Source organism: Malus domestica, chromosome 01, assembly GCF_042453785.1.
Source record: "Malus domestica chromosome 01, GDT2T_hap1".
NCBI lineage: Eukaryota > Viridiplantae > Streptophyta > Magnoliopsida > Rosales > Rosaceae > Malus > Malus domestica.
Genome location: NC_091661.1, coordinates 30,784,269 through 30,811,835, shown reverse-complemented (window position 1 = coordinate 30,811,835; position 27,567 = coordinate 30,784,269). Strand labels below are relative to the sequence as shown.

Sequence of the window (27,567 nt, the reverse complement as noted above, 5' to 3'; positions counted from 1 at the left end):
AATCTAAAAGACCAAAATGAGGATTTATACATATTTCCAAAACTATTTTAGATAAAGATCTTTATTTTAAAATGAATTTAGCAGTTCATAATCTCACACACAACCCATGACCATATTTAATTTTTCTGGTCTGACCCAGACCCATGACCCATATTAATTTCCTCACATAAATTACGACCCATAACCCATCTTTTTATCCTCACCTGCACGAGAAAGCCTTTCTCGGTAAGAATGCGCCCGCTGTGTGCTTCGAATCCACACGTGGCGTCGGAAATGGACCGCTGCTTTCTGGCCCGCGGGACCCATCTCATAAACAAATAACGACAATAGAGAATATTCGAGGCACCTGCTTAAAATAATAAAAAAAAATTATAAGAGTAATTAAGAGTTAATACTACTCTTAAGAGTGCCTTGACCTTCAGGTTTTTAGTTGAGTTTCAATTATTTAAGAAAACTAAACGAAAATAATATTATTCCAAAAGTCAAAGTTGACTCTTTTGTAGGTGCAATGAACATTTATATGTTCGATTAAATTAACGAATTTGTAGTTTAAATAGTTGGATATGTTTCTACGTTCGAAATTTTGTATTCGATTATTTGGTTCTTTTGTAAGTGCAATGAACATTGCGTTGTTTTCAAAATTCAGATAAATGATCTTGGTTGGAGTGTAATATAAAAACAAGAATAAGAAAACATATATTCAAATTGTAAGACTATATTTTGGAGAAATACTAAGGTTTTTATTTATTTCAGAGATGGATAAAACTTATCTACGTTAAATGTAATGTCATGATTGTTTTTTTTTTTAATTGCTACTAGCATATGGGCACACACAAAGTGTGTGAGAAATTTTTTATTTTTTATTTTTGAAATAGAAGGAGAGAGGAAGAGAGTGATAGAGAATGTGGGAGTGAGAAGTTTTTTATTTTATTTTTTTTGTTAGAGATATGTTAGGATTACATGTAGGCGATGCTTTGAAAAAAAAAGCAAAATTTGGTTGTATGAAATTACATTTCTGCCCCATATATTTCTTATTCATGTTTTGTTTTAATTAGAGGGTTAAACTGATAATTTCATAAATTTTTTGTTGACAATGAGTATTTTATTAATTAGTAGAGATTACAAACTTTACAGTGACAATTTTATGTCTCTAAAATTGAAAGATGAGTCTCTATTTCTTTATTTATATTGTTTCTTTCTCTCTCTTCATTTTTTTTTCTTCGTCATTTTCTTTCTCTCTCCTTCTTCCTATCCCCCACTCCCTTCTCCCTCATCCTCCTTATCGTTCTCTCTCTCTCTCTCCTCCTACATCTTCTTTGCCATTCTCTCTCTTATTTTTTCTAATCTTACAGAAGTGCATGAATTATGAACTAATCTTGTAGAAGTGCAAAAATATTTTCACAGATCTAAAATCAATTTGAAGTCTTTACAGATGATGTCAGTCTAGAGTTTTGGTTTGGTTAAGTAATAAGTCTATTGGGGGCACAATTGAAAATTTAAAATTTTAGTTTACTTGTTTTTGGACTAGGTTTATCGGAGTTTGAACTTTTATCTTTCTTTAGAATGATACAAAACTAGTGAAGTTGTATGAAATATATTTGAGTGTTAGTCTTAAAGCTCCCATAAAAATATATAGCATAGTACATAAGACCATTTGGTGTTATCCATTATTCATTCAAGGCCATGTGACCCTAACTCTTTAGGGCATAGGCCACTATAAGCTAAACAAAACAATATAATTTATTTATTGTAAGAATCAAACAAGTAAATGACCTTTAATTAATTATTCAATTGAATGGAATGAGATTCCCTTCTCTCCTATTACCATCATCTTCCATTCTCCCATCTCACACTCTTCTTTTTGTCTTATTCACTATATAAAAAATTCAAAACAAGATGTAAACGTAATGTAATGCGACCGTTTAAATAAGAGAGAATCCCAATTGAATAGTAGTCTAACTTGACATTAATTAATGACATAATCTCAATAGCGGAATTCTCTTAAGATTGCTTCATCAATTACCAACGACAACTACAATATTTATTCTTAACTTACCTACACTCCGATGTCATTGTGGTGAATCAAGTATTGTCACGTGAAGAAACTAAACACATAATCATGCAAGATCAACTATGAATTTAGCTCCACAATAATATTGTGAGGAGATAACCCGTTAGAGGCCGCACTCATAAGAGATGGGAGTTAAACCATTTATAGTGCGAGTGGGGTGCCCACACGGTAAACCATCCAACTGGTCACGTTGCCATACCAAAACCCTTACGCAACAGTCAAGTAAATCGGAAGTGTAAATCAAGCAACCTTAGAGGACAATTTAGTCATAGAAAAACATAATCCTCATAAACAGACAATGAGTGATGACATGTTCACATTTATCCTTTGAAAGAGAAGAGATTTTTCAATGCGCTCGAAACACGAGTACATACACTATATATCATTAAATAAGTGAGATGTCTAAATAAGTAAAGCGATACTTCAGAAAAAAAATTATGTCCACTTATATAATGACATATAACGCATCGCAGCTACCGCTCCATGTTCGGAACACATTGACAAATCTCTCCCAGAAGATAGGCATTTGCAAGACAAGAAAAGTATAATTTAATGCAAGTTGCAATAACAGACAAAGGTAATTGCTAACTTGCTTTAATTAATTAAAGTTGTAGGTCTATTTTTTGTTTGGTTGGGGGTTTTAAAGTATTAATTTATTAGGAAGGAGGTGAGATAGGTGATGAGGATGATGGGGAGGCCTGAGGCGCTTCTTCTCCATCTTCTATGGCGGTGAGTCTCCTCTCTCTTACTAGCGACCAAACTTCTTCCTTTCACACTCCCAAGCTTTGACAGAGTCGAATCGGGTCCTTGGACACTTTTCTCTCTCACTAGCGACCTAACTTCTTCCTTTCTCAATCCCAAGCTTTGATCGAGTCCGACCGAGTCGAACGGGGTTGACTCTCTCGCTCTCTCAACCAGTATTGGAATTGCAGACGGAAAGTTTAGAGCTTGAAGGTGGAAGATAAGGCGGCGTTTTGATTGGTGAGTTTGTGAATGTTTGATTGGTTGGTTTATTGTGAAAGGCGATTTATTTTTGTTGGTTTTGATCGACAGTGTTGTGATTGGTTTAGAGGAAGATGAATGGGAATAGGAATGGAGGCGGAGGAGGCGGCGGCGGCGGAGGAGGTGGTTTTGGCGGGATAGTGAGCGACTACATTCGGAGGCACCACAAGCACGACCTTAACGACCATCAGTGTACATCTACTCTCGTCCGGCACATCAAAGCCCCTGTCCATCTTGTACATCTCTCTCTCTCTCTCTCTCTGTGTGGATATCTATCTATCTATGAAGCTCTAGGATTTTTGATTTATTTGATTTGTTTGATCTGGGATTTGTATATTGGAGATGTAAATATCATGCATGTAACATATAGGGAGGTGGGTGTTTATGTTACAATTGGATTTGGAGTTTGATATAGGAGTTGAGGTATCAGTTTGTGAAACTGGGGTTACCGGGATTCGATTTCGGATTGTTTTTGCTCTTTTTGGTCTGTAAAGTATTGTTCTTTTTCCTTAAGGACATGTTTGATTGCATTTTTGGAGAGCATCTGGTTTTGATCCGTGGTGTTTTCGGATGGGTTGCTTAATGATTTTGCCTACGTTAATGTGGGGGTGTCGATCGATTAGGTAATTGTAGTTCTTCTATCACGGCGTCTCTGTGCGTGCAGTTAAGAAAATTGAGGAGAAACAGAGAAAAAAAGGAATTTTTGATTGCTTTTTTGGGGTTTTTTTTATGTTCTTGTTCGTTGGCTCAGAAATGTAATTACTGCATTTCTTGTTTAATGTTCGATTGTTTTTAATACCTATCTTCCAGGAAACTGGAAGATTAAGGTGTATTTGAGAGAGATCCTCGTTGAGAATGGGCAGGATAACTGCGACGATAGTTTGCCAATAAATACTGACTGCAATTCTGCATCTCTGGATGGTTGACATGAAACTACTGTATTAGTATAAATATGTTTTTTGGTTATCCCTTTTCCGGAATGTGAATTGTTTTGTTTCTCTTCAGGTTTGGTCGTTGGTAAGACGATTTGATCAACCGCAAAAGTATAAGCCATTTGTCAGCAGGTGTGTGGTGCAGGGAAATCTTGAGATTGGAAGTCTCAGAGAAGTTGATGTTAAGTCTGGGCTTCCTGCCACAACAAGTACTGAGAGATTGGAACTTCTTGACGATGACGAGCATATTCTTAGCATTAAAATAATTGGTGGGGATCACAGACTCAGGGTATGGAGATTCATTCCTTTTATAATCCAGCACATACTTATCTTTTCCTTTTATTTGGTTGCACATTTCTGAGCATACAAGCTAAAAGGTTAACTAGTTCACAAGATTTTAATATGAAGTTCTGTGTTCACCAGAGTCTCTGCATTTTAGTTTTGAAGTTTTGGGCCCGTTGAACTTGATCTCATCAAAATTTAATGGAAACAGAAAAAGATTTCCTGAAACAGGCTTCAGCTTTGGCTGCACAAAATTTAAATTTACGGTGTTGGTTCCTTGTTCCTTTTAATCAGTGACCACTGGCATCTGTCTCTAAGTTCAAAATTGGTACTTGATGGCTTATGGATGAATTCGGATGAGGTTATTGACGTGAATCCTACTGATAATATAAAATATATATGAATGGTTACATATATATATCAATCCTTAGGGTTAACCATAAAACTCTCACGCTATCTGCACTAAGCAGCAACGAGGGTGCTGCCATGTTGACTAAAGTAGGCCTGTTTACAAGCCTCTGAGTCGGAAACTGATCCTCCTATAATATTTTGGATCAGTGGATCTCCAAACTCAATGAGGAGTCCTTGTTTTCAGTTTATCCTTTTGTTCTGCTATTATGCAACCATCCTATGTATATTTAACTTGTTTGTATTATTTTTTTCCCAGAACTACTCTTCAATCATCTCCCTCCATCCAGAGATAATTGACGGAAGACCGGGGACTCTGGTGATTGAGTCATTTGTAGTTGACATTCCTGAAGGGAACACCAAGGATGAGACCTGCTACTTTGTTGAAGCCTTGATCCAGTGCAATCTCAAATCTCTTTCTGACGTCTCAGAGCGACTTGCGGTACAGGACCAAACTGAGCCAATTGATCGGCTCTGAAAATTGGAACCGATAGCACATGGTGGCGGCCAAAGACTGCAATGGATGAAGCTTCCGAGGCTTTCCTAACTCGGAGGTTTTGGAGACGGACAGGCAGTTGTACACTTCCATTTCACACACGTGAAACACGCTCATATTTTTGTTTCCCTTGTTTTCCATCAGTACAAAAAAATTAGATTGTTAAACTTCCTGTGTTTAGGATCTTAAGAACCACATCCGTCATAAAGGTTTCTGTAACCCTTTCGCGAATGAAAAGTACAGGAAGAAAAAACCGGACTAGTTTCTCTGTGAATTTCGGGTTCTGTTTCGGTGATATGATTTTGGTTGTGTATGTATGTGCCGAGAGACGGCATTTGTACATTTGCTTCTGCTTGCATTTTATGTTAAGTTTGGCGAGTGGTTAGCCGGATTTCAAAAGCTATGTGGATTTCACTAACATAAAAATATCATACTTTTATCTATCAATTAGGTCATTTACATCAAGAGTTGGAATCGCTTTTGTATGCTTTCAGCTTCTGCTTCTTTGCTTTTCTTAACCTCTCTTGCTTCTCTTCTTCTTCGAGCCGTAGACGCTCGATTTCATCCTCCTTCCTAGCAATTTTTGAACTGTCAAATGAGAGGCACACTTAGATTTTGCACGTAAATATACAACTAAGTTGTAATTCATTACTTGAAGAGGAAAAGTATGGCACCTCCTGTTCTCTTCTCTAATAATATCGTGAAAGGTGGAAACCATTGCAGCGTCATCCTCGTCAGAATCGGAATATTCCTCCCGAATATGCTTACGTTTACGTCTGAAAAACCACAACCCAAAATATTAAGACAATACGAAACATGAAAAGTGGAAACCAAGAAATCAGAACATAAAGACAGAAGTTTTACCTAAAAATTGATTGGATCATAGAAGAAACTTCGACTTTGTCATCATAAGAACTCTCCGCCACGTCGCGTTTGATCTGCTGAAATTCGATTCAGAGAAATTCATGAGCTTCGTCACAGAAAGATGGAAAGAAATATGAACAAACAAATGAATGGAAAATATGAATGCATGTCAGTGAGAAAGAACCTTATTTTTCGAGGAGTTTTGCCGTTTCGGCATCACTCTTGTGTTATTGGGTTGGAGGATTTGCTTTTCTTTTTTAATGTCGTGCTTTGTCGAAGATGGTAACTTTGATGAGGAGGCTTTGTACCTATCAAGATTCTGTCGTTGTGGAGGAGACTGAGTTTTATCATCTGGTTTCAGTTTTGCTTTCGCAGGTTGATGCAAAACCTTTCGTTGCTCCAATTGTTTCTTCGATGCAGGCAGTGACTTCGTTGAATTCTCTTGTGGAGGAGACTGAGTTTTATCTGGCTTTGGTTTTAGTTTTGTAGGTTGATGCAAATCCTTTCGTTGTTCCAATTTTTTCTTCGATGCAGGCAGTGACTTCGTTGAAGAAGTTTCATTCACTTTTGGAACCTTACGTTGCAAGGAAGACTGCCTTGGCATCAAATCTTGTCTCTTCTCATGATGTCTCTCCTTATCTTCCCAACGTTGCTTCTTTTCAGGCTTCAACTTCGCCACAGGAGCTCTATTCGTACCAGAAACCGGAGTTCTTGCATTGCTTGAATTCGAGACAGAATCTTTACGGAGTCTAGACTCCCCTTTTGAAGTTGCCGGTGTTTCTGCTTCGTTTAACGACAAAAAGGAGTAATCCCGGGACTTCTTTATAATTTTTAATGTCGAACCAGACTTTGTTGTAATTGAGGAAGGGGTCTTCAGGCTCTTTTTACCCTAGAGAAGAAATTAAAACGCTGAGGTGAAAAATTATACACTAATATCACGATACAAATAAATTTCATGACAAAGGTTTCATTGATTGCATACCTGATCATCAGAACGTCTGACCTTGGATGCCAACTTCGTTAATCCCGGCATTAGTGCTTTTCTTTCTTCGAGCACTCTTCGCGATATGGTAGGTTGTGAGGGTCCAAAGAATGTCCCGAAGCTGCAAAGATGAAGACACTGTATGTGTCGAAAAACAACTCATCCATCTCAAACCAAATGCAGCTTTATCAATTCCTTCCTCGTCGATGAACATCCGAAAAGAAAGAAAAACTTGTCACTTTTATTCTTATCGATGGGACGATCATTAGCAGACCCCGATTCCTTCATATGATTGATTCGAAAGCGTTCTTTGAATTGTTGCCTTTGTTGAAGGAAGTCCAATTCGGCTTCACTAGGATCACTAAGTGCTCCCATCTTTTCCCAAACTGTTAAGTTAACTATTGAACATAGCTTTTTATAAAAGCACAATTTCTCACCTGCAATCCAAGAGTGAAAAATGCAAATTAATATGATTTGATGCAGAGATTATCAATAGTTTAACAAAGACGACACATCAGTTTAAGTGCAATTTCTCTCCAGACCCTCGCAAAGTTGTGAGCCTTGTTGGCTTGGGTCGCCCTATATATATGTGTACTTGTAGAATGTGGGAAAATCAGAAGTTTTCCTAAACCCTAATTTGTTCGATAATATGCCGATACATTTCAGAAAGAATGGAAGAAACATAGAGTAAAGGGAAAATTAAAAATTAAAAAAATAACACACGAGTTGAAGAAAAAACAACAAATCAACCTCTAACCAGCAAGAATTCTTAGGAATCGAGGTTTCCTAAAACCAAAACCTAAATCAAATCCTATTCAAAACTTAAAACCTATCCAAAAAAATACGAGATTCGAGAAAAGGAGCAATTAAAGTAAGTTGAAAAACAGATAAAAACATATAATCGTACAACGAAAAAGCATCAAACAAGTAGGAAATTGAAGTATTTAGGAGTCCTTGTTCTACAAGTTAAACCATCTGCTTGGTAGTTCCCAGAAAGCAAGAACTCGTGAGCGTAAAAAATAAATAAATAACATCGATCGATTCACCGAAGTGAAAAACAAAAGAAGAAAACGTGCAAACCCTAAATATTCAACGTTGAGGAGAGAAAGACTTACAATGACGAAAGACTGCAGAAGAAGAAGTGAAGAAGAGAAGAGGGGGTGTTTGGCTTTGTTGCATGCAATGGAAGCTCGAAGGCTCCCTCTATTTATACTATTCGGCTGTGATGCTTTTTTATTTAGAAAACTTCATTTTAATCCCTAAAAAAGATGAGTTTTAGATTATAACCATATGTAAGATTAAAAGCCAATTTTAGTCCCTAGCACATTTAATCATATCATTTATTAGTTGTATTTTGATGTTTTCTTTTATCTTTTTATTTTTATTTTAATGTATTAATTACATTTACATTTACATTTCATTTTTATTTCATTCTCCATAATATATTTTAATGTCTACATTTAGGCAACTAAATTTTTTATAATATATATTCCGATAACAATTTTGTATGTTCTTCATTTAGGTACATTAATACATTTGAATATTTTGGTATATTTATCGGTACAAACATGTAGTTACATTGATTCAATATAATGCATTTCGTTACGTACACTTTGATACACACATTTGAGTATTGACTTTTAGGTACATTAATTCAATTATTATTTCGGTAAATACATTTAGGTACATATATTTTGGTATTGATATTTAGGTACATACATTTTCGGTATTGACATTTAGGTACATACATTTCAGTATTGACATTTAGGTACACTTGTATTGACATTTTTTTATTTAGGTACATACATTTTCGGTATTGACATTTAGGTTCGTACATTTTGGTACATACATTTCAGTATTGACTTTTAGGTACATTAATTCAATATAATACATTTCAGTACATACATTTAGGTTCATTATAATATATTTCGGTACAATCATGTAGGTACAAATATTTTGGTACAAAAAAGTCAATTTTATATATTTTGGCACAATCATTTTTGTACACTTATGTATCTATATATTTTTGTATCACAATTTTTTTTAATATTTTCTCATTTACGTTCATTTCTAATTAAAACAAATTAAATATGTGCATATTAATAAAATTAAAATTTAATATGGGGAGATTAAATAAAAATACACATTAAATAAGAAAAATTGAATGTAAATTTTGATAAAAGTACACTCAAGGGATTAAATTGAATATTTAATTTAGCATCAGGTTTTTTTTTAAATTTTAATCTTTTGCAAGGACTAATGTTCAAAAACCCCTTTTATTTCTGTTTTTGTAGAAGCCACAGGATTTCTTGGTGATCAACCGTTTAGGTATTCCTAGTGCTGACAGGAGATGGAGGTCTTTTGAAACGTATACTTAAAAATAAAAACAAACGGAAAATTTCAATTGGAAAGAAATAGTAACAATTGGGCTTACTTGACCAAGAAAATTTTGGGTGGAGTCATTCAGATTACGTCATTCGATTTTCACAAAAAATACAAGATTTATCGTACCTTAATTCAAATATGTATTGAGTAAGAGTTATATATGATTATATTAGTAAATTTATACAGTGTTAATTAGTAGCTCGATGCACAAAAGAATCTCATGATCTGAAACCATTTATTTTGTAGATCATCATTTATAGATCAATTTGCAAAAATTCGCTTAAATTGAAAATCTTCAGCCTTTAATTATTATTTCATACTTTTCATTGTTAATGTTGTCTATTTATCAAGCCACAATCAGATAATTAAACGACTTTCAATTTTAGAAAATTTTTCATTAATATGATCTTCGCTGATCCACCTAAAATGTGAATAGTTCAAATTATATGATTTCGGATTTGAGTGCTTTTTGATACACATGATCTTTGAAGAAATACCTAAAAAATGGATAATTTGGATCATTAAAATACATTACGAAACAAACCTACAAAAATGTGCGTTTGTGTAAAAGAAGTGATGCCACAGATCCGACCGTATATATATTTTTACTATAAAAATTCATACTAAAACTATACGGTAGAAGACGGCAATACTATGGTGAGAAAAATTGTAATTTGCAAATTTGGACCAAAGGCAGGCAGCAAACGCCTAATTTCCTTGTCCCATACACCTATAACTCATTTAAACTAACAGTTGATATTATTATCTTAATAAACCTTAAAACAGTCAACAACACAATCAAGTACTTGAAACCCACTGATTTTACAGAATCTCACTATCAAAATTTCAAGGAAAAGAAAACAGGATCATGAAATTTTCCCAATTAGGCTGCTTCTGCAGATGGGAGACTCCCTTGTTCAAATGCTCCTTGCATATGCAGAGGTGGTGGTTCCATAATCCAATGACCGGAGATTCGACAACTTTAACGGTTAATTCCATAAGAGAGGTGTCATTGCACATGACCATGGTGATAGGGCGGAGGCGGCGGACCACTCTGCATCATCCCAGGGCCCATTTGAGGAGAAGATATAGGCATAGTTCCGGGTGGCATGTACGGTTGATTATGCATCTGAAACGGCAAGGACTGAGGAACTGCCGGAACAGTTGGTCCCCACCCTGCAGAAGGCTGAGGCATCACAGCCTGATCAGCATACTGAGCCCTGCTGTATGGAGGCACTGCAGGACTCTGATGAACTGGCTGTTGTCCCAGAATTGACGGTTGTGCGGCCACAATTGGAATGGTAGGGATCGTATAGTCTCTGCTCCGATCATTGTTCACCTGTAATCAGCATGGTAGGCGCAGAACATTAGGCACAGCTCGTCTCCCGAAATCATGGGAAAGTTGAAAAATAAAAAGGAACACCAACAAGAAGTGCAAATGACCATTCCAGGAGACCTTCGGAGAATATATTTAACTTGCCTTTATGCTGAGATCGGTATGGCGTGAATATGAGATGTGGAGCTTGCAGAACCCTCCATCATATATGGAGTGCCCTTCCAAGGCCTCCTTGGCAACAACAGCTGTCTGAACATCTGCATGCCATAACATAATTAGCCCCATGTATAATCAGCAGTTTACTTCTACAGGAATTGTAAAATGCAGCACCTTGTACATGGGTAATAAACAACCTAACATTCACTCAGCAAGGCTAAGGTGGTTTAAAGTCAGTATGCCTTAGGTTCAAAATCCATAGGGCGTAGGCTCAAAATCAGTATGGCTTAGGCTCAAAATCAGTATGGCCTAGGTTCAGAATCCGAAAAACTTAGGCTCAACCATACACATGTCAGCTGGCTGGTTCCCGATTAATCAGGTCAGATCAAACCCTTACTTTCCAATTTTGAAAACCATGAAAGAGAGCTAGTAGAAAGGTACCTGGATACTGAATCAAGGCCTGAACCCCTCCATTCTTATCAAACATGGCGATCTTTTGAATAGGCCCAAAAGCAGAAAAGACCTAGTGGCAGGAAAAGGAAAAGATCAGTTTCCAACTGAATCCACATGGCTGAAAAGAACACGATCATATTTATAAATAAATCAGATATACCATGTGTAAAACGTCCAAGGTGACAGCATACTGCATGTTTTCGATGGATGCAAGAAGCACATTACTCTCCGGTTCTAGCTTTTTCCCATCCAATCCCACAATTAGCTGTAATGATGAAACAATGAACCCTATTAATAGAGGTACGATATAACATGCTCGAAGATACAAGTTTATATCACAATTTTGAACTAGTCTCAAGTATTTCCTAGAAAGAGCACCAGCAGACGAATTTAATTCCTGTTTTCCCCAATCTATTGATACGTACCAAAAACACCTCATAAAAATACAGAACTTTTTATGTGACATGCATGCCAAGATCGAAATGAATAAGGGCCTTGGTACAGAAAGGTCTGCCTGCCTCACCCTCATGATATAATCTAATAACAGATTTTTTCCCCCATCACTGCATTACCTGACCACTTCCATCTATGGCTGATGGAGCAACTGGAAGGGTAGGATTAGTGTAGTCCCTGAATCAGCAAAATGGGTAAAGTGAGAACAGTGGTCACCTACATAGAGATAAAGACGGTCCAATAATAGAAAATATTTATTTATTTATTTGTTTGTTTTATAAATAATTACAAGAACAGGAAACATCATAAATACAGAAACAATGTAGGAGGGTGCAACATAAAATTAGGTATTATTTCCAAGGAACTGGAATAACAAAAACAAACATGTGAATACCTGCTTCGGTGACTTTGAAATTTCACACTCAAATCAGTGTGCCCAGAATATGTTATCCTGAGAGTACATGGTCCCACATGCTCGGGCAGCAGATACCTGTACCAAAGAAAAACAAGTCAGAAGACAACACGTATTAGAAAGAATACAAGCAGAAAATGAGCCGCCATCAGCAATATTTACAACCACCACCCAATGGAGATTATAGCACTTGAACACGCCCAAAGTTTAAAAATCTGTTTTCCGAGAGAGCTTTCGTCCCCTACAGGCTGTCTAATATCCAACAGGTGACGAGATCCTATATGTGTGAACACTTTTTAAATCTGATAATTGATACCACGTAAAACAATTAACACAACTGTCACCTAGGGATGATTCTTGAATCCAGTGCAGTTTTGGCAGAAGTGGCAGTTTCTGCATCTGAAAATTGCACCAGTGCCTGAAAAGAAGAATACAAAATGAGATTATTTAGAGAGGGAATTGGAAGCCGGTTATAAATTTAGAAGAAAATTAACTCATAAAGACCTGGAATCCCGCAGTCTTCTCAAAAGTAGTTATCTTGTGCACAAACCCAAAAGCTGAAAATACCTGCATCACTAGAATAATATTCAGAAAAATATACATAGGGAAAAGCTGAAAATACCTGCATCACTAGAATAATATTCAGAAAAATATACATAGGGAAATACACTTCAGAAACTTGAAAACAAACTTTCAGAGATAAGCCCTCTACAAATTATTATCAAATAATAAAAACACACAATTTTTTTTCCCAACTTTAAAAAGCTTACAATTGTTACTCTTTTCTTTATAGCCTATTAAAAAACAAAAGTGACATTGAGTTTATTTTTAGGGAGTGTCTTAATTTTCAACTAATATATTTAAAAATCATTATCTTATCTACAAAAAATAATAGAACCTTACTACTTTGGAATGGTGTACAGAACTATGGGGCCATGAATTTCCAGTTTAGTTAAAGGAAATAAGAGTGATGTCATTAATCTTTTAACAAATTTCATTAGAGCATATAGCCAGTTTCTGTATAACATTCTCCTAAATTTACAAGGGGGGTGCAATTAAACACTTGAGAGATACTATAACGTAAAAGTGTGAGACAATCACGCTGACGAAACAAAGCAACAGACAAAAATTCTATAAAACAAGCATGTATAAATTAAAAAAAGGGGATATGCAGGGTGCAAAAGAGAAGAAATGAAAGCAGTCCACACTATTAGAGTGGTAGGATTAGGATCATGAGGAGGAAGAGTAGGGAAGAAAGAGGTAGTGTTAAGAGAAGAAGAAAGGAGACAAACACACATGTGCTCTTTCTCCCGATGCACTAAGCTGCCATTGAAGATTTTCTCTTGAAATAGGCCTGCTGATCCATTCACATTCATGTCAAACAAAAGCACCCTAGAACAAGAGGATTTACAACCCAAACACAATACCTTAATGCTAACATATTTGTACTGAAATGTTTACCTCTTTAACTATAACATGGAAGCAGGCAAAATTGCTTACCAGGTGTAAAATATCTATGCTGACAAGGCGTGCATCTGCACCTTCAATTGTTACTAACAGTACATTTCCTGCAACATCCGCGGCAGTTTTGTTGTTCACTATTTCTTGCCTGTTGGAATACTGTAGGTAAACAGTTTTCCCTCTTACTTGAGCGGGTTCTGAAGATGACGCATAATATGATATCATTGCAATAGCTTGATTTAAATCTGCCTAAAAACATTCATGAAATATTAAAGGAAAAATATAATCAGTAAAACATATATTAAAAGCAGAATGAACCAAAGCTAAAAACTGAAATTACACTCACAAATTCAATAAATGCCTGATTACGGTTTGCTCCTACATTGCACTTTGTGTTGACAACTTTACCAAATGGTTTTCCCAGTTCTATCAATTCCTCCTCTGTACACTCCCATGGCAAATTCCTCAAATGAAGCACCTTAGATGGTGGCTGAGTGTACCGGAACTGTGGCTGACTGGACACAGAAGCCATTCTGTATACCAACCCAATACCTACAAAACAACACCAGATAAATACTCAGTCCCTCTGATCACCACACCCAGACGCATTTCACAATTAGATTCTCCATCACAAGAAAATGAACTCATTACTCTTCATCTTAACCACGCACAATGAAAAATTACACTTCATGCCCGTAATATATACACATAACTGCCCAACCGTTACAGGTGATTGATCTCAACCATTTAAAACATTCCAAATAACAACCTAAAGCTTTGAAAACTGGACATCCATTAGCTCACCAACATTAAGTGATTCATCACAAGCATTAAGTGATGACGTGGACAAATGTTGGATCGGGTTTTCACCCTCGTGTCATCTGTGGAGCTCTCCATTCCCCAAATCAACTCCTTTTAGTCAAGTTAGGGTAAAGGAGCCGATCTAGAGATTTAGAGCTCCATAAATGATGTGGGAGTGAAAACGCTCTTCAATAGTTGTCCACATGATCCCTTACATCACGGGTGACCTAACAGATGTCCAATTTTCAAAACATCAGGCAGTTATTTGGAATGTTTTAAAGGGCTACGTAGCTATCCGTACGTATGCCCTACATACACACACACATATATATGGAATGCATGTAACTATTTGTATATTTGATTGTGAACGATTGTAAATGCATATGCAAATCAAAGTAAGGATATTTTCATGACGGGAAAAAACATCAATGTCCTCCAAATTCAACCTTGTTTATAAATTATAATAATTCACAATATAGCCGAACCCAGCAAACGTGAAAAAATGCAAATAACAAGTGCAATATCCCAGCCAAGCTAGCAATGGTAACTACATGCATGTCGAGAGTGAAAAATCGAAAAGGCAAAAGCAAAATTTGAGACGAACTAAACAAAAAGAACCATGAAAATTGCGAATTGAAAATCAAAATTGGGGGAAAAAATCGAAAGGATTAAAAAGGAGGAAAATTGGGTACCTGAAGAATCGAAAGGAACTAGAACCTCGATGGGTTGTCAGCAAATTAGGGTTCTTGCGACTGAGTACCCGTGTTGCGCAGTACTCCACCTTGCCTGCTTAGTACAGCAAAATGTTTTCGGGAGGAAGAAAGAGAAGGATTTACAAAACTTGAAATGTGGGCTTCGAGCCCATTTAACTTAAAACGAAATATTATTTTGGAACCCATTTGGTAACGTTTTGCATAAAATCGGATTTTTATTCCGAAAGAGAAATGCTAGCTACCTCTTCTATTTGTCTTTTTCTACTTATGATTTGATAATATAAAAGGCATAAGTGCATTTTTCAGGTGTTTGGTTACCTTAAATGCTTTTAACTTTTACCATTTAACGTGGGAGAAACGCTTTTGATTCAATCTAAGAACTATCAAACAAGTCAGAAGTTCTACTATGTCATATGATAATATTTTGCATTTGGTTAATTGATTATGAGTTATGAGAAGAAATAACTGAACTAAATCGGAAACTAAGGGCTTGTAATTTACTTACAAAGAATGAAGTAGAAATGAATTCATATTATTCTCATTCATGTGTTTACTAACGATTAAAGATCACATAATATAGAACACCCCGGAGTATACTAGAAAATCTTGAATCATACTACTAGTTTAAGACCTAAATTGAACCATTTCGAACTGTGATGCTAGATTGTTCACCGCCTAATCCTTCATAAGACCTAAATTGAACCATTTCGAACTGTGATGCTAGATTGTTCACCGCCTAATCCTTCATATCCCGGTTTCTTCTCATGGTAAGTAAACATGTCCTAAACAAGTACCGAAAATTTTATGGTGCTTTGGAATATTAGTACATCGAGAACTTTAACTGTTGAATCTTGATTATTGCATATTTAACTAAGAATCTAAAGATTAAATATCACAGAATAAGAAAATCCTCAATCATACTACTAGTTTAAGACCTAAACCGAACCATTTCGAACTGTGATGTTATTTGGCGTAATACTTTATCGTGCAAAAGTTAGTCATATTCCTTTCTCCAATTGTTGTGACCGTTGAGCGTTTTACTCGCAGCTGTGGCTTCCGGAAACTGTTTGTATGCAACTCAAGCTTTTCAAATCCCTTTTGTTCTTCCTTAACGCGAAAAATAATAAAATATCACTCACTGGCACCGAGTGCTTACAAACTACACTGCATGGCCCTTTAAGTATATACTATTCAACTTGTCTGACCAACAAGAACATCTTTGCAAGGAGTTGGAGCTGGTTCTGCAGCTACATTTGGATTTGGTTCCACATGATGCGTATGATGATTGTTATCGTAACGAGCTGATGGTCTTTGTGACCATCTCCTCCGATGATCTTCGACGATAAGCGGAACATGGCCTTCCCTTCCGCGAACGAGCCTCTCCTGCGCCCCTCCCCGCAGTTTCTCAAGCCTCAGTCCATCACCCATTTGTTGCATCTTGAACACCTTCACCACATTTGCTAGTCCTCCAATCAGGAACAACAGGCTTCCTCCCGTCCCCAGCCACACCCAAGTTCTACCCTGCACACATTTACCGATAAATTATTTGTGTAAAAGATTATAATAATCAGACTTAAAGGAACTTAATTAAGTTGAGGAGGAAGGACTAAGGACTAATTACCAGTATCTGTAGGCCATGAAGGGACAGTCCATGTTGCTCACGGCTGTTGAGAATTGCAGCTACTGTGAACAACACACTCCCAATCAGAAATGGGATATGCACACTTTGTTGAAGTATTTGGAAATGCCCGTCTGCCCTCTCGTAGATTTGGCACGAGTTGTGGATCGATCCGAGCAGCCACAGAACAGGACCAGCAATTAGCATGTTCTTTGCATGCCTCTCAAGCTTAGAGTACCCATATCCTTTCTCCAACTGCCAATCGTGACAATACGTAGCACTCACAAGTCACAAACAAATGAACACATTGCAAAGATATGTCCAACATAATCAACGGTCTGTCAACAATTACAGTATGAACACGTACTGAATACGAATACTTGGAAAAACCCACAATCGTTAAATCGTCATGATTTTGGCCCATTGAGTGGTGTACTAGTACCACTCCACGGGTCTATTGCACCATCTCAATGCTCACTTTTCACCATCTGATGGGTCATTTGTAGGTGTTTATATTAAGTACGAGTTTGTACGCGGAAAAGGGGTATGATCAATATTAGTTGGTTTTCTTAACTAAAAAGCTAGGGAGAAATCGAGAATGAGAGTATTTTTAGAGTGAGAAATAAAGAAAGAATATGCTCCGTGATTTCGAAATGAATGGTACAAATTCAATATTTATAGTTTGTGAGTTGCTTAAAGATTAAGCTATTACTCCACTATTCATGAATTAACAATCTTAATGATGTATACTTAATTAGATCCTAATTACTAGAGTGAAGTCAAATACTTGTACGAAACACAATTAAGGTAGATAGTTCCAAATTATTCAATCAAAATATGTGATATTTGTGATCAAATACCTGAATAAGAAGGAAAAGAATCCCCAAGAACGATAGAACCGTGCCTACTGCATGAACCACCGGGACAGCAAACTCGACGAGGGCGAGCTGCAAGTCGAACTCCATCAACGGCATCCGGTAATCGAACATGGCCAGGTGAGCCACAAGATCATGCAAATTCACCACCAAAATTAACGAGAAGGCTATAAGCATGAGGAGTCGGCCCGACTTGGGCTCGTTCGACAGCTGGGCCACGAACCCGAGGAGCAGCACCGCGGTGGCAAACACGTAGAGCCCCGCGTTCATGTACTCGGCACGGTTCCGGCTCAGCTGCGGGCCGTACATTCGGAACTCCCTTGCCGACGCCAGCTTCACCATTGTGTAACAATATATATCTGAGAAAATTAATGATTTTCGTATGTTTATTGTGAACTAATAAAATTATGAAAAGGGCTTTTCAGCTTTGTTCTTCTTTGTGGTTTCCTGGGCTGAGAGTGAGTGAATGGGGCAAGAACAAGACAGACTCTGCAAGTGATGAGAGAACAGAACTGGTACGTGGCTTCGTGCATGGAGGACGCTTGTGTTTGGGGAGAGATTTTTCAGGTTCCGTCACACGAAGTGGTACAACACGTATTCCTATATAAATGGTGGGTTATGGGTGTTAAAAGGTTAATAACTTAAAAATTAAAATTTTCCCCCACTTGCATAGAACATATGATGTATCATCTGTATTCCTGTTACAACTAAAAATTTTCCGTGTTTGGGATTTTAATGGTGGGTTGACAACACGTGGCAGCTTGGGACTGAGCTTGAATCGACACGAAGTTCTCCTGTGAATCATGGAAAATTTGATAACTAAAGAAAAATGTTTGAAAACTTTGAGTTTTAACAATGATGATCAAATAAAGAGTAAAGTGAATAATACTAGGATTAACTTTTTATTATAAAAATATGATTTTTCATTAAAGTGAACAGTACCGAAAGTTTTTCGTTAAAGTTTTCTATAATAAATTCACAAATAAATCATGTTATATAATCAAAAGAAATATTTGAATAATGCAAAAGTTTTAACAATTTCTTTGAATATATCATCTGTTTACATGCTCAAATCGTTAAAGTTATTAATAATGGTACAGGTTTTCCACTTTGAAGGCTATTTCAATTAAAATCTGGAAAAGATAGATCAACAGGCAAATATGAAGGTTTTTTAATGTGTGAGAAACAATCTAATATATTAAGTATTATAATACAAACAGTTGGAATGTTTTTAATATTTAACCATTTGTATTAAATTACACCAAATCTAATTGTTTTCTGGCATACTAAAAATCACTCTAATATATGAGGCACTAAAATGAAATGTTTATTTACATGCAACACTAAGATATATAAGTGGGAAAAGGATCCGCGCCAGATCTTTTTCCTAGGGATCCAGTAATCGTGTCCGTTCATCGTACATTGTACGGTCAGTTTTCGTTAGGTACTATTTATATTTGAATTTTAAGTTTTAAATTTTAAATAATTTTGACCACACAATGTACGATTAACGAACATGATTGTGGGATCCCTATGAAAAGGATCCAGTGAGGATCCTTTTCCATATAAGGGCATTCCTAGCTAGAAGATGTGTAACTTGATTGGGAAGCAACACGTAAGGATGGGCAACTGTTATAATGGGTGGATAACCGCGATTATTTACCCATAACCGTTTATTTTCATACTCGCATAACCGTTTATTTTCATACTCGCATAACCGGTTACCATTGGGTAATTGCATAAACGGTTATATTCATACCTATAACCGTTTATAAACAGTTTACTATATCCATTACCATGTATCCATTTAACCATAACCGTTTACCAATTTATTCATAACTATTAACCCGTTTACCCTTTTTTGAATCCGTTTATCTTTTTTTTTTTACCTATTTATCTATTTTTCACTCGTCTATATGTTTTTTTAACAACTTGAAAATTACAAAAGAAAAATTTACAATAATTTTTGTTTTCTAACAATTAAACACCGTTATAGATATATTTTAGTATGCATTTTCCTATTTTAGACGATTAAACTTAATAAACATGTAATATTTGGTTCGGTATGGGATACCGAACCGGAAAAAGCATATCAATACCAAACCGGAAAAAGCATATCAAGTCCCAAACCATTTATTTTCGGAACGAAAATCTGAGGACCGATCACAAACCAAAATTTATGTATTCCCGAAGTTCGGGATTCCCAAATATTTTCGGTATTTCGGGATTTTTCGAAACCAAACTGAACCTGCATCAAAATTTAAAACCCCAATTTAAAATCAGAGATTCGTGGACCTCCCACTCCCCTGCAAGCCCACACGGCCACACCTCGTCCCAGATTCCTCGACCTCCCCACCCCCATCTCCATCCCTCTTATTCCTGGGTTTGTCTTTGCTGCCTTTGGGAGTCGGGGAGCTTTGCGACATGCATCAAACATAATCAAGTACCCATCATCGTCGATGAGTGAGCTTTTCCATGTTTTGCAGAAAGAAATTGCCATCGGAGGGCTACTCTGCTTTGCAGCGATGGCGCCGCTTCGTAGAATTCTAATGCCATGACATCGATGTGTGGTTGTTTCCAAATCCTAAATTCGTGAAGCTTTCTGGATCTGAAACAAGAAAAAAAAAAAAAAAAGCTACAGAGTAACACTCACTTTTTTTTTAAGATTGAGAAAGGATTTGGAGGCCTTGGGCTTGCTTCCTTCCGTGCATTTGAGGGAGTCGGTGGAGGGAGAGAGAGATAGAGGATGGCTGTCAGTGGGGGAAATTTTTTAGGTGTGATGGGAATACAGATGGTACACTACGTGTTTTTATGTAAGTAGTGAAAAATTTTAATTTTTAAGTTATTAACATTTTAACACACATAATCCACTATTTATTTTATTTAGAGATGTATGGTGTACCACTTTATTTTATTTTATATTTATGGCTAAATTTTTTATCATATATATATATATTTTTTAGTTTGTACTTATTTTTAATTTGTACCAATTTTCTTTTCATTTTCTATTTGTACCCATATATTAGTTTCTTTTTGTGCCCATATTTTTTAAAGTTTTATTTGTGTTTGTACCCATGTGTATACTGTCACGTGACATTGTATATTTAATCAGTGATGGAAAAATTACATATGGTATATTTATGTTTTATGCCTAAACCTTGTATCATATATTTATATTTTTAGTTTGTACCCACTTTTAATTTGCAACATTTTTTAAAAATTTGTAGTATTTTCTTTGTAGTTTTATTTTGTACCCATGTATTAATTTCTTTTAGCACCTATATTTTTTTAAAAATTCATTTGTACTCATAATTTTTAATCTTTTATATGTACTCTAATGTATTTATAATGTACTACTTTGTTATATGTGAAATGTACCAATTTTTTTGTAAAATGTACCATTTTTTTTAACACTATGGACACATTCTTTTGCCATTTCTTATTTCTTATTTCTACATAGTTTTTATCCATTTAGTCAATTAAAATGTTTGAATTTTTTTATTGTAACTGTTTCTAATAGTATTATAATGAGGGATTTTAAATTTATAGGATTATAAATCTCATAAAATATCAAACAATTAATGTCAAAACTATAAAACTATAAATATTAATAGTAATATAATGAGGTGTACAAAGTTAATGGATATTGATCAAACTTTGAATACTATTAAGGTTTTAATCAAAGAATGTTAAGGATTAGGTACTGCATCCAAAGTATAAATTTGTAAAGATTGAGAAAGGATTTGGAGGCCTTGGGCATGCTTCCTTCCGTGCATTTGAGGGAGTCGGTGGAGGGAGAGAAGAGATAGAGGATGGCTGTCAATGAGGGAAAATTTTTAGTTGTGGCGAAAATACGGATGGTACACTATGTGTTTTTATGCAAGTGGTGAAAAATTTTAATTTTTAAATTATTAATATTTTAACACATATAACCCACTATTTATTTAGAGGCACATGATGTATCATTTCGTGTGATGGGATCACTGAAAAATCTCTCGTCAGTGGGAGTGGGAAGATGGCAGACAATGATGCTATCAAGAAATAAAAAAAAGAAAAGGAAATGAATGGTTGGTGAAGATGGCAGACAAAAGGAGAATAAAAAATGAAAAAGGTGAAGAAGAAAGATAGCTATTGCTAGAGGAACGGACCGAAAGCCAAAAACCCTCATAAAACAATGACAATGATTGTTTGCCCTCCACTTCCCGTGTCTTCGTCGTGCTCTTTTGTTTTGTATGATCACGGTTAAATCACGTTAATATTTTATATTATTTTTTATAAATATAATAAGATAAAAATGAATAGTAATATAAAATGTTGACGTGACTTAACCGTGACCACACAAACAGGAGGGCACGGAAAGAACATCGGAAGTGGAGGGCAGACAATCCTTGTCCAAAAAACAAAAGGTTTTGGGATAAGATTTGAAAAACCAATCCGACTACTTCGGTATTTTTCGTGATGAGATTACCGAACTTGGGGATGGTTTTGGTTTGAAATTTTTCGGTTTGGTTTGGAAATTTTGAGAATTTTTTCCAGCCCTAATTTGAATATGTGTAGGATATACATAAAAAAAATATCGGATACGAAACACGTAACACGTATGGGCCAACGAAGACGTAATAACTGAGTAGATTTCAGTCTGACGTTTTCAATGGGCTTACGGAGGTCTCAGAATCGAGTAGAGGCAACTTTGCGACTTAGCAGCACGTCTATGAATGATGAATTCTGATAATGGACTAGCGATAATATATAGTACATTTTCGCATTGACATCCCAAATCCAAAAAATAGTGATCGCTTTCTTAAAGGAGCTGTATATATTTGCAAAAAGAGTTGCATACTGAAGATATGAACACCAACCATCATTTTGTTACATTCATAAACCGGGGGTTAAGGCTGATACTATGACGACGTCGTCACCTGCATTCACCTCTTTGCTCTCTCTGAAAACGTTGATGGCGGGAACATGGAAGCACAACCGATGGAAGCCAAACCTTGAACAATTCTCAACCCTGAATTACAAAACTACGAAAACCCAAGACCCCAACATAGTTTCCACCAACATTTGCATAACTCGCCACTGCAAAAGCGGGCAGCTAGATGTTGCCCGGAAAATGTTCGACGAAATGCCAATGAGAACCCTCGTCTCATGGAACACCATGATTTCTGGATATTCAAAGTGGGGAAGATTCAGCGAGGCTTTATGGTTGGTCTCAGATATGCATCACGGCAATGTAAGGCTAAATGAGACGACTTTTATGACAACTCTCAGCGCGTGCGCGCGTTCGGGGTCTTTGAGTGAGGGAAAGGAGGTTCATTGCTTGGTTTTGAAATCTGGGTTAGAGTGCTTTGAGCTTTTGGGTAGTTCTCTGTTGTACTTTTACGCTAGTTGCCTTAAAATTGAGGATGCTAAGCAGGTTTTCAATGAGCTGCGCGGTGGAAATGATTTGTTGTGGAGCTTATTGCTTGTGGGCTATGTGCAGTGTAATTTGATGAGTGAAGCTACGGAGTTGTTTGTGAACATGCCGAAGCGGGATGTTTTGGCATGGACTACAATGATTTCGTGGTACGCTAAGAGCGAGGATGGGTGTAAGAGAGCCTTGGAGCTGTTTAAATGGATGATGAGTGATCGGGTGGCGCCTAACGAGTTTACTTTGGATTGTGTTATAAGGGCTTGTGGGAGATTAGGAGAGCTGTGTGTAGGGAAGGCTGTGCATGGAATTTTGATCAAACATGGTTTTGAGTCTGATGAATCGATTGGTGGTGCATTACTAGAATTTTATTGTGTTTGTGGAGCTGTTCATTGTGCCAGGAGAGTTTATGATAGAATAGAAAGCCCGAGTTTAAATGCTTCGAATTCGCTTATTGGAGGACTTGTGTTGATGGATAGGATTGAAGATGCAAAGCGAATTTTCGATATACTAAAAGAAAAGGATTCAGTTTCGTATAACTTGATGATTAAAGGTTATGCAACGAGTGGTCAAGTCGATGAATCAAAGAGATTATTTAAGAGTATGCCTCATAGAACTATAATTTCTTCAAATACTATGATTTCTGTGTATTCTAGGAATGGTGATATCGATAAGGCTTCAAAGATTTTTGAAGAAACAAAGGAGGAAAGAAACCCTGTGACATGGAACGCCATGATGTCGGGTTACATTCAAAATCACCAGCATGAGGAGGCTTTGGAGTTATACGCAACAATGCACAAATTGTCAATAGACCGTACAAGATCCACTTTCTCTGCTCTGTTTCATGCCTGTTCATGCCTTGGATCCCTTCAATCAGGACAAGTACTTCATGGTCATTTGATTAAAACACCATTTGAATCAGATGTGTATGTTGGGACATCCCTGATAGATATGTACTCCAAATGCGGAAGCATCACCGATGCCGAAGCATCATTCATCTGCATTGGTTCACCCAATGTGGCAGCTTGGACAGCTCTCATTAACGGGTATGCACAGTACGGGCTTGTCTCAAAGGCAATGTTGCTGTTTGAGAAAATGTTAAAGCAAGGAATCATTCCGAATGCTGCTACTTTTGTGGCAATTCTCTCTGCTTGCTGTCGTGCTGGTCTAGTCAACGAAGGGATGAGAATTTTCCACCTGATGGAAAAAAATTACGGAGTAAACCCTACACTTGAACACTATGCATGTGTAGTGGATCTTCTCGGTCGGTCTGGTTGTTTACAAGAAGCTATGGAGTTTATTCAAGAAATGCCAACTGAACCAGATGGGGTTATCTGGGGAGCTCTGCTAAATGCTTGTTGGTTCTGGATAGATATGGAACTGGGCGAGAGGGTGGCTGAGAAAATGTTATGTTTCGATCCAGAACCAGCCTCCGCATATATACTCTTATCGAACATATATGCAGTACTGGGAAAGTGGGGGGCGAAGATGAACGCGAGGAAGCGATTGAGAAACTTGGAGGTGAAAAAGGATCCTGGATGTAGTTGGATTGAGCTGAACAGGAAAGTTCATGTATTCTGTGTAGAAGATAAGTCCCATCTTCATTGTAATCTGATTTATGAAACATTGGAGTATCTGACAGCAAATATATATAAATTTTAGCGTTCAATCTGATTGTGTTATTAGCATGGTCTAAAATATTCATAATATCCCGATATTTCCATCGAAATTTCCGTGTTTTTGGACTACCGATATTTCCGATATTATCGATATTTTAGACCTTGCTAAGTCACTCATGTATCTTACCATGCAATGTATAAAGTGTAAAATATTGTACTAATTCATTATATATAAATTATTATGGTGTGTTTAAACTTCTTTTATTAATTACTACATATTTTCTACACTCATAATGTTTGCCAGCTCGCTATATAATCAACTTAAATAGTTATATCTATCATGCAATGCATTTCCTTCTAATTTTTTGTGATAAACTAATAGATAATTGACTAAATAAACATTCTGCAAAGTTTTAATAAAAATTTCCAAGTTTTTCTTACAATTTCCGTGGTTTTTAATTTTATCGATATCGATAATATTTCGATATTTCCATCGAAATTTCCGTATTTTTGGACTACCGATATTTCCAATATCATCGATATTTTATTCCTTGATTATTAACGAAAATCGGATTACCATCGTAAGAGTTAATATATCAGCTCTTTGTCGAAGCTAATTATCGCTGTTACTTCTCTCTATGGCGTACATCGGAAAATTTACGAATTGATACTGAGTAAGAAAATAAACTTTTCATTACATATCAGCGATTTTATATACAAATTTGACACACTTAGTAAGTTCATAAGAAATTGCGACAGTTTAAGAGCTCTGTTTTACAACACCCTACTGCTTTCACCGCCCCCTCGGAGAATTATTGAGTTAAACCGATAACTGCTGTGAGAAACTGTGTTTTCAACTAGCTGCGAGTCTGCGACAGAATTGTAAATGTGTTAAATCTCCACTAACATATACTTAACATATTAAACCTATTATTCTTCAAGAAAATGGAAGCACTCTAATTAAACCAACCTTGAGTATTCTTTTTCTTCAGTTTTTGCCATTTTCTGTGTCACAAATCACAACCTGCAGCTGTATCGTCTTTTCGTCGTTAACCTTATTCCCTTCAGGATCCCTTTTGTTTGGTAACTCCACTGTTCCCCCTTTCCTGTACTTGCAGTACAGAACTAGTTGAAGGATGCTCAATGGGGTTCCGACCAGATTAGGAGACTGCAATTCAAGTTGAAAAATTCAAGTTAATCCTTTTCATACTTCCATTTTTGTATCAGAACAACAATTAATAAGGTGTAGAGTATAATTTTTTTATACGAACCGCAACAAAGATGTCGTGGCTGAGTAGTCCATAAGCCATCCAGAGGGAGCTTGAGATGAACGAGAAAAGAGACACGTAGAATGGCATGTATTCGACGTTCTTTGTTAGTATCACTTGCTTCTGCAATTATAAATGTTCATTTGAGAAGCTTTATTTTTTGTAACCGATAGAAAGATTTTAATGGTGTTTGAAACAATGCGTAAGAAATTACTTACCACAACCACCAGGGGAGAAGCATACATTGACACAGAGGCCACTATAGCGACGCTTCCGACAAATACTTTTCGATGTTGGTGATCATGGAAAACGACGGCTGAGATAATGGCGGTGATGCAGAACACCACAATAGCAGGTATCACAGTCGCAGTTACTTTTATCTGCAATTCCATAGTATTCAACAGTTAACGTATATTACCTCACCTTATATTTTCACGCATCCCATGCAGATGTTGCATGGCACCTGAAACTTTTCTATGAAAACCAAAATATTGTGTCAATTAATAGAAACTTGCCTTCCCTCGTGCTGTAGAAAACCACAAATAGATGATGATGAATGAGAGCTCGAAAAGAATCCCTGTGCCGTTAATGGTGAAGAGCGGAACGTTTTCCCACTTGTTGCTTACAACTGGGAGTCCATACCAAGTGTAAAGGAGACAGTTGAGCAGCGTAGTGACGTAAGGTACACACGAAAACCCCTCTGTGCTTTTCTTCCTTACGATTCTCGACATAGTCAATCTGCAGGAAACACATTTAGTATTATCAGCTACGAATTTTGAACTAGGTAGTAGAATAAAAGTAAGAGTGTTTTCACAGTTGACATTACGTTGGAGCAGCGAAAAGCAGCAAAGCGGCAGCATTCCCTGCAACAAACAGTATACAAATTATGATATAATTAACATTGCTAAGAAACCTTTCTGCTACATCAGTATGAGGTTTATGAACAATGTAGTAAGTATATATCGCTCACCCATCACTCCGATCACCAATCGCAACATCTTGGACGTTGATTTTTCCCTCGGCAATGATTTGTAGTTAAAGACAAGATTAGTATTCACTAAGGACTTAAGAATGAATAGCCTGAAGTGTTTGACCGATATGTACAGCCTGCTGGGAATGCATATATATATATATATACGAGTGAGTGAGATGAATAGTTAGAGAACAATAAAAAAATTAAAAGCAGAACAAGTGCTCTGTGTTTTTTATAAACTTGTGGATTGACTTTGCATCTTAGATTTTGGCGTTCAGAATGAAGCTGCACAGGAGCGACGCATGCATATATTCTAGTTGGAAGACATGCAAAATACAAGTTGAGAAGTGTTAGCTGTTTTCACTAATGACGTGGCTTCCATTTAATCATGCTGCAGTAAGGTTAATTACTGTGAAATCCTACTTTTCTACTTCAAGCATCTTTTTAGTCCCTAATCAATCCAGGAGAGTGCATAAAGAACAGTAATTGCATTTAATCAAGGATTATTTGTTTGTATGATCCCTGCGGTATATACCGGAAAATCCACTCTGTGTAGAATTACGAAGACGAGAATACGTGGGAGGATGATGAAAGAAA

General features: G+C 36.5%; 4 protein-coding genes and 1 pseudogene across 5 annotated transcripts; 2 read left to right on the top strand and 3 right to left on the bottom strand.

Moving 5' to 3' along the window:
* The first annotated feature begins 2,408 nt into the window (after window positions 1-2,408).
* On the top strand, window positions 2,409-5,590 carry LOC103443519 (abscisic acid receptor PYL8-like). Of its 2 annotated transcripts, XM_008382402.4 has the most exons (5): window positions 2,409-2,648; window positions 2,732-3,052; window positions 3,142-3,309; window positions 4,079-4,294; window positions 4,955-5,590. In XM_008382402.4, exons 3-5 carry the CDS (start codon window positions 3,148-3,150, stop codon window positions 5,171-5,173), a joined length of 597 nt encoding a protein of 198 aa, XP_008380624.1. In that variant the 5' UTR covers window positions 2,409-2,648; window positions 2,732-3,052; window positions 3,142-3,147; the 3' UTR covers window positions 5,174-5,590. The 2 variants fall into 2 exon arrangements, with proteins under 2 accessions (XP_008380624.1, XP_008380616.1); XM_008382394.4 differs by lacking the exon at window positions 2,409-2,648 and having other exon boundaries at window positions 2,700-3,052; window positions 3,125-3,309.
* On the bottom strand, window positions 5,255-7,412 carry LOC103445416 (protein spt2-like). The gene is made up of 6 exons (XM_070813908.1): window positions 7,270-7,412; window positions 7,038-7,158; window positions 6,240-6,944; window positions 6,056-6,132; window positions 5,866-5,967; window positions 5,255-5,779 (listed from the first exon to the last, which is right to left on the bottom strand). The coding sequence occupies exons 1-6, from the start codon at window positions 7,410-7,412 to the stop codon at window positions 5,653-5,655; spliced, it is 1,275 nt and encodes a 424-aa protein (XP_070670009.1). The 3' UTR covers window positions 5,255-5,652.
* A 2,750-nt stretch (window positions 7,413-10,162) lies between these two features.
* Window positions 10,163-18,107, bottom strand: LOC103406582 (polypyrimidine tract-binding protein homolog 2-like; annotated as a pseudogene).
* A 4,547-nt stretch (window positions 18,108-22,654) lies between these two features.
* On the top strand, window positions 22,655-24,772 carry LOC139192226 (pentatricopeptide repeat-containing protein At2g13600-like). Its single transcript, XM_070813880.1, has one exon. It carries the CDS (start codon window positions 22,655-22,657, stop codon window positions 24,770-24,772), a length of 2,118 nt encoding a protein of 705 aa, XP_070669981.1.
* A 710-nt stretch (window positions 24,773-25,482) lies between these two features.
* Window positions 25,483-27,096, bottom strand: LOC103406642 (bidirectional sugar transporter SWEET3). The gene is made up of 7 exons (XM_070826917.1): window positions 26,968-27,096; window positions 26,824-26,860; window positions 26,513-26,735; window positions 26,216-26,377; window positions 26,001-26,120; window positions 25,700-25,897; window positions 25,483-25,598 (listed from the first exon to the last, which is right to left on the bottom strand). The coding sequence occupies exons 1-6, from the start codon at window positions 26,993-26,995 to the stop codon at window positions 25,718-25,720; spliced, it is 750 nt and encodes a 249-aa protein (XP_070683018.1). The 5' UTR covers window positions 26,996-27,096; the 3' UTR covers window positions 25,483-25,598; window positions 25,700-25,717.
* Window positions 27,097-27,567: the final 471 nt, after the last annotated feature.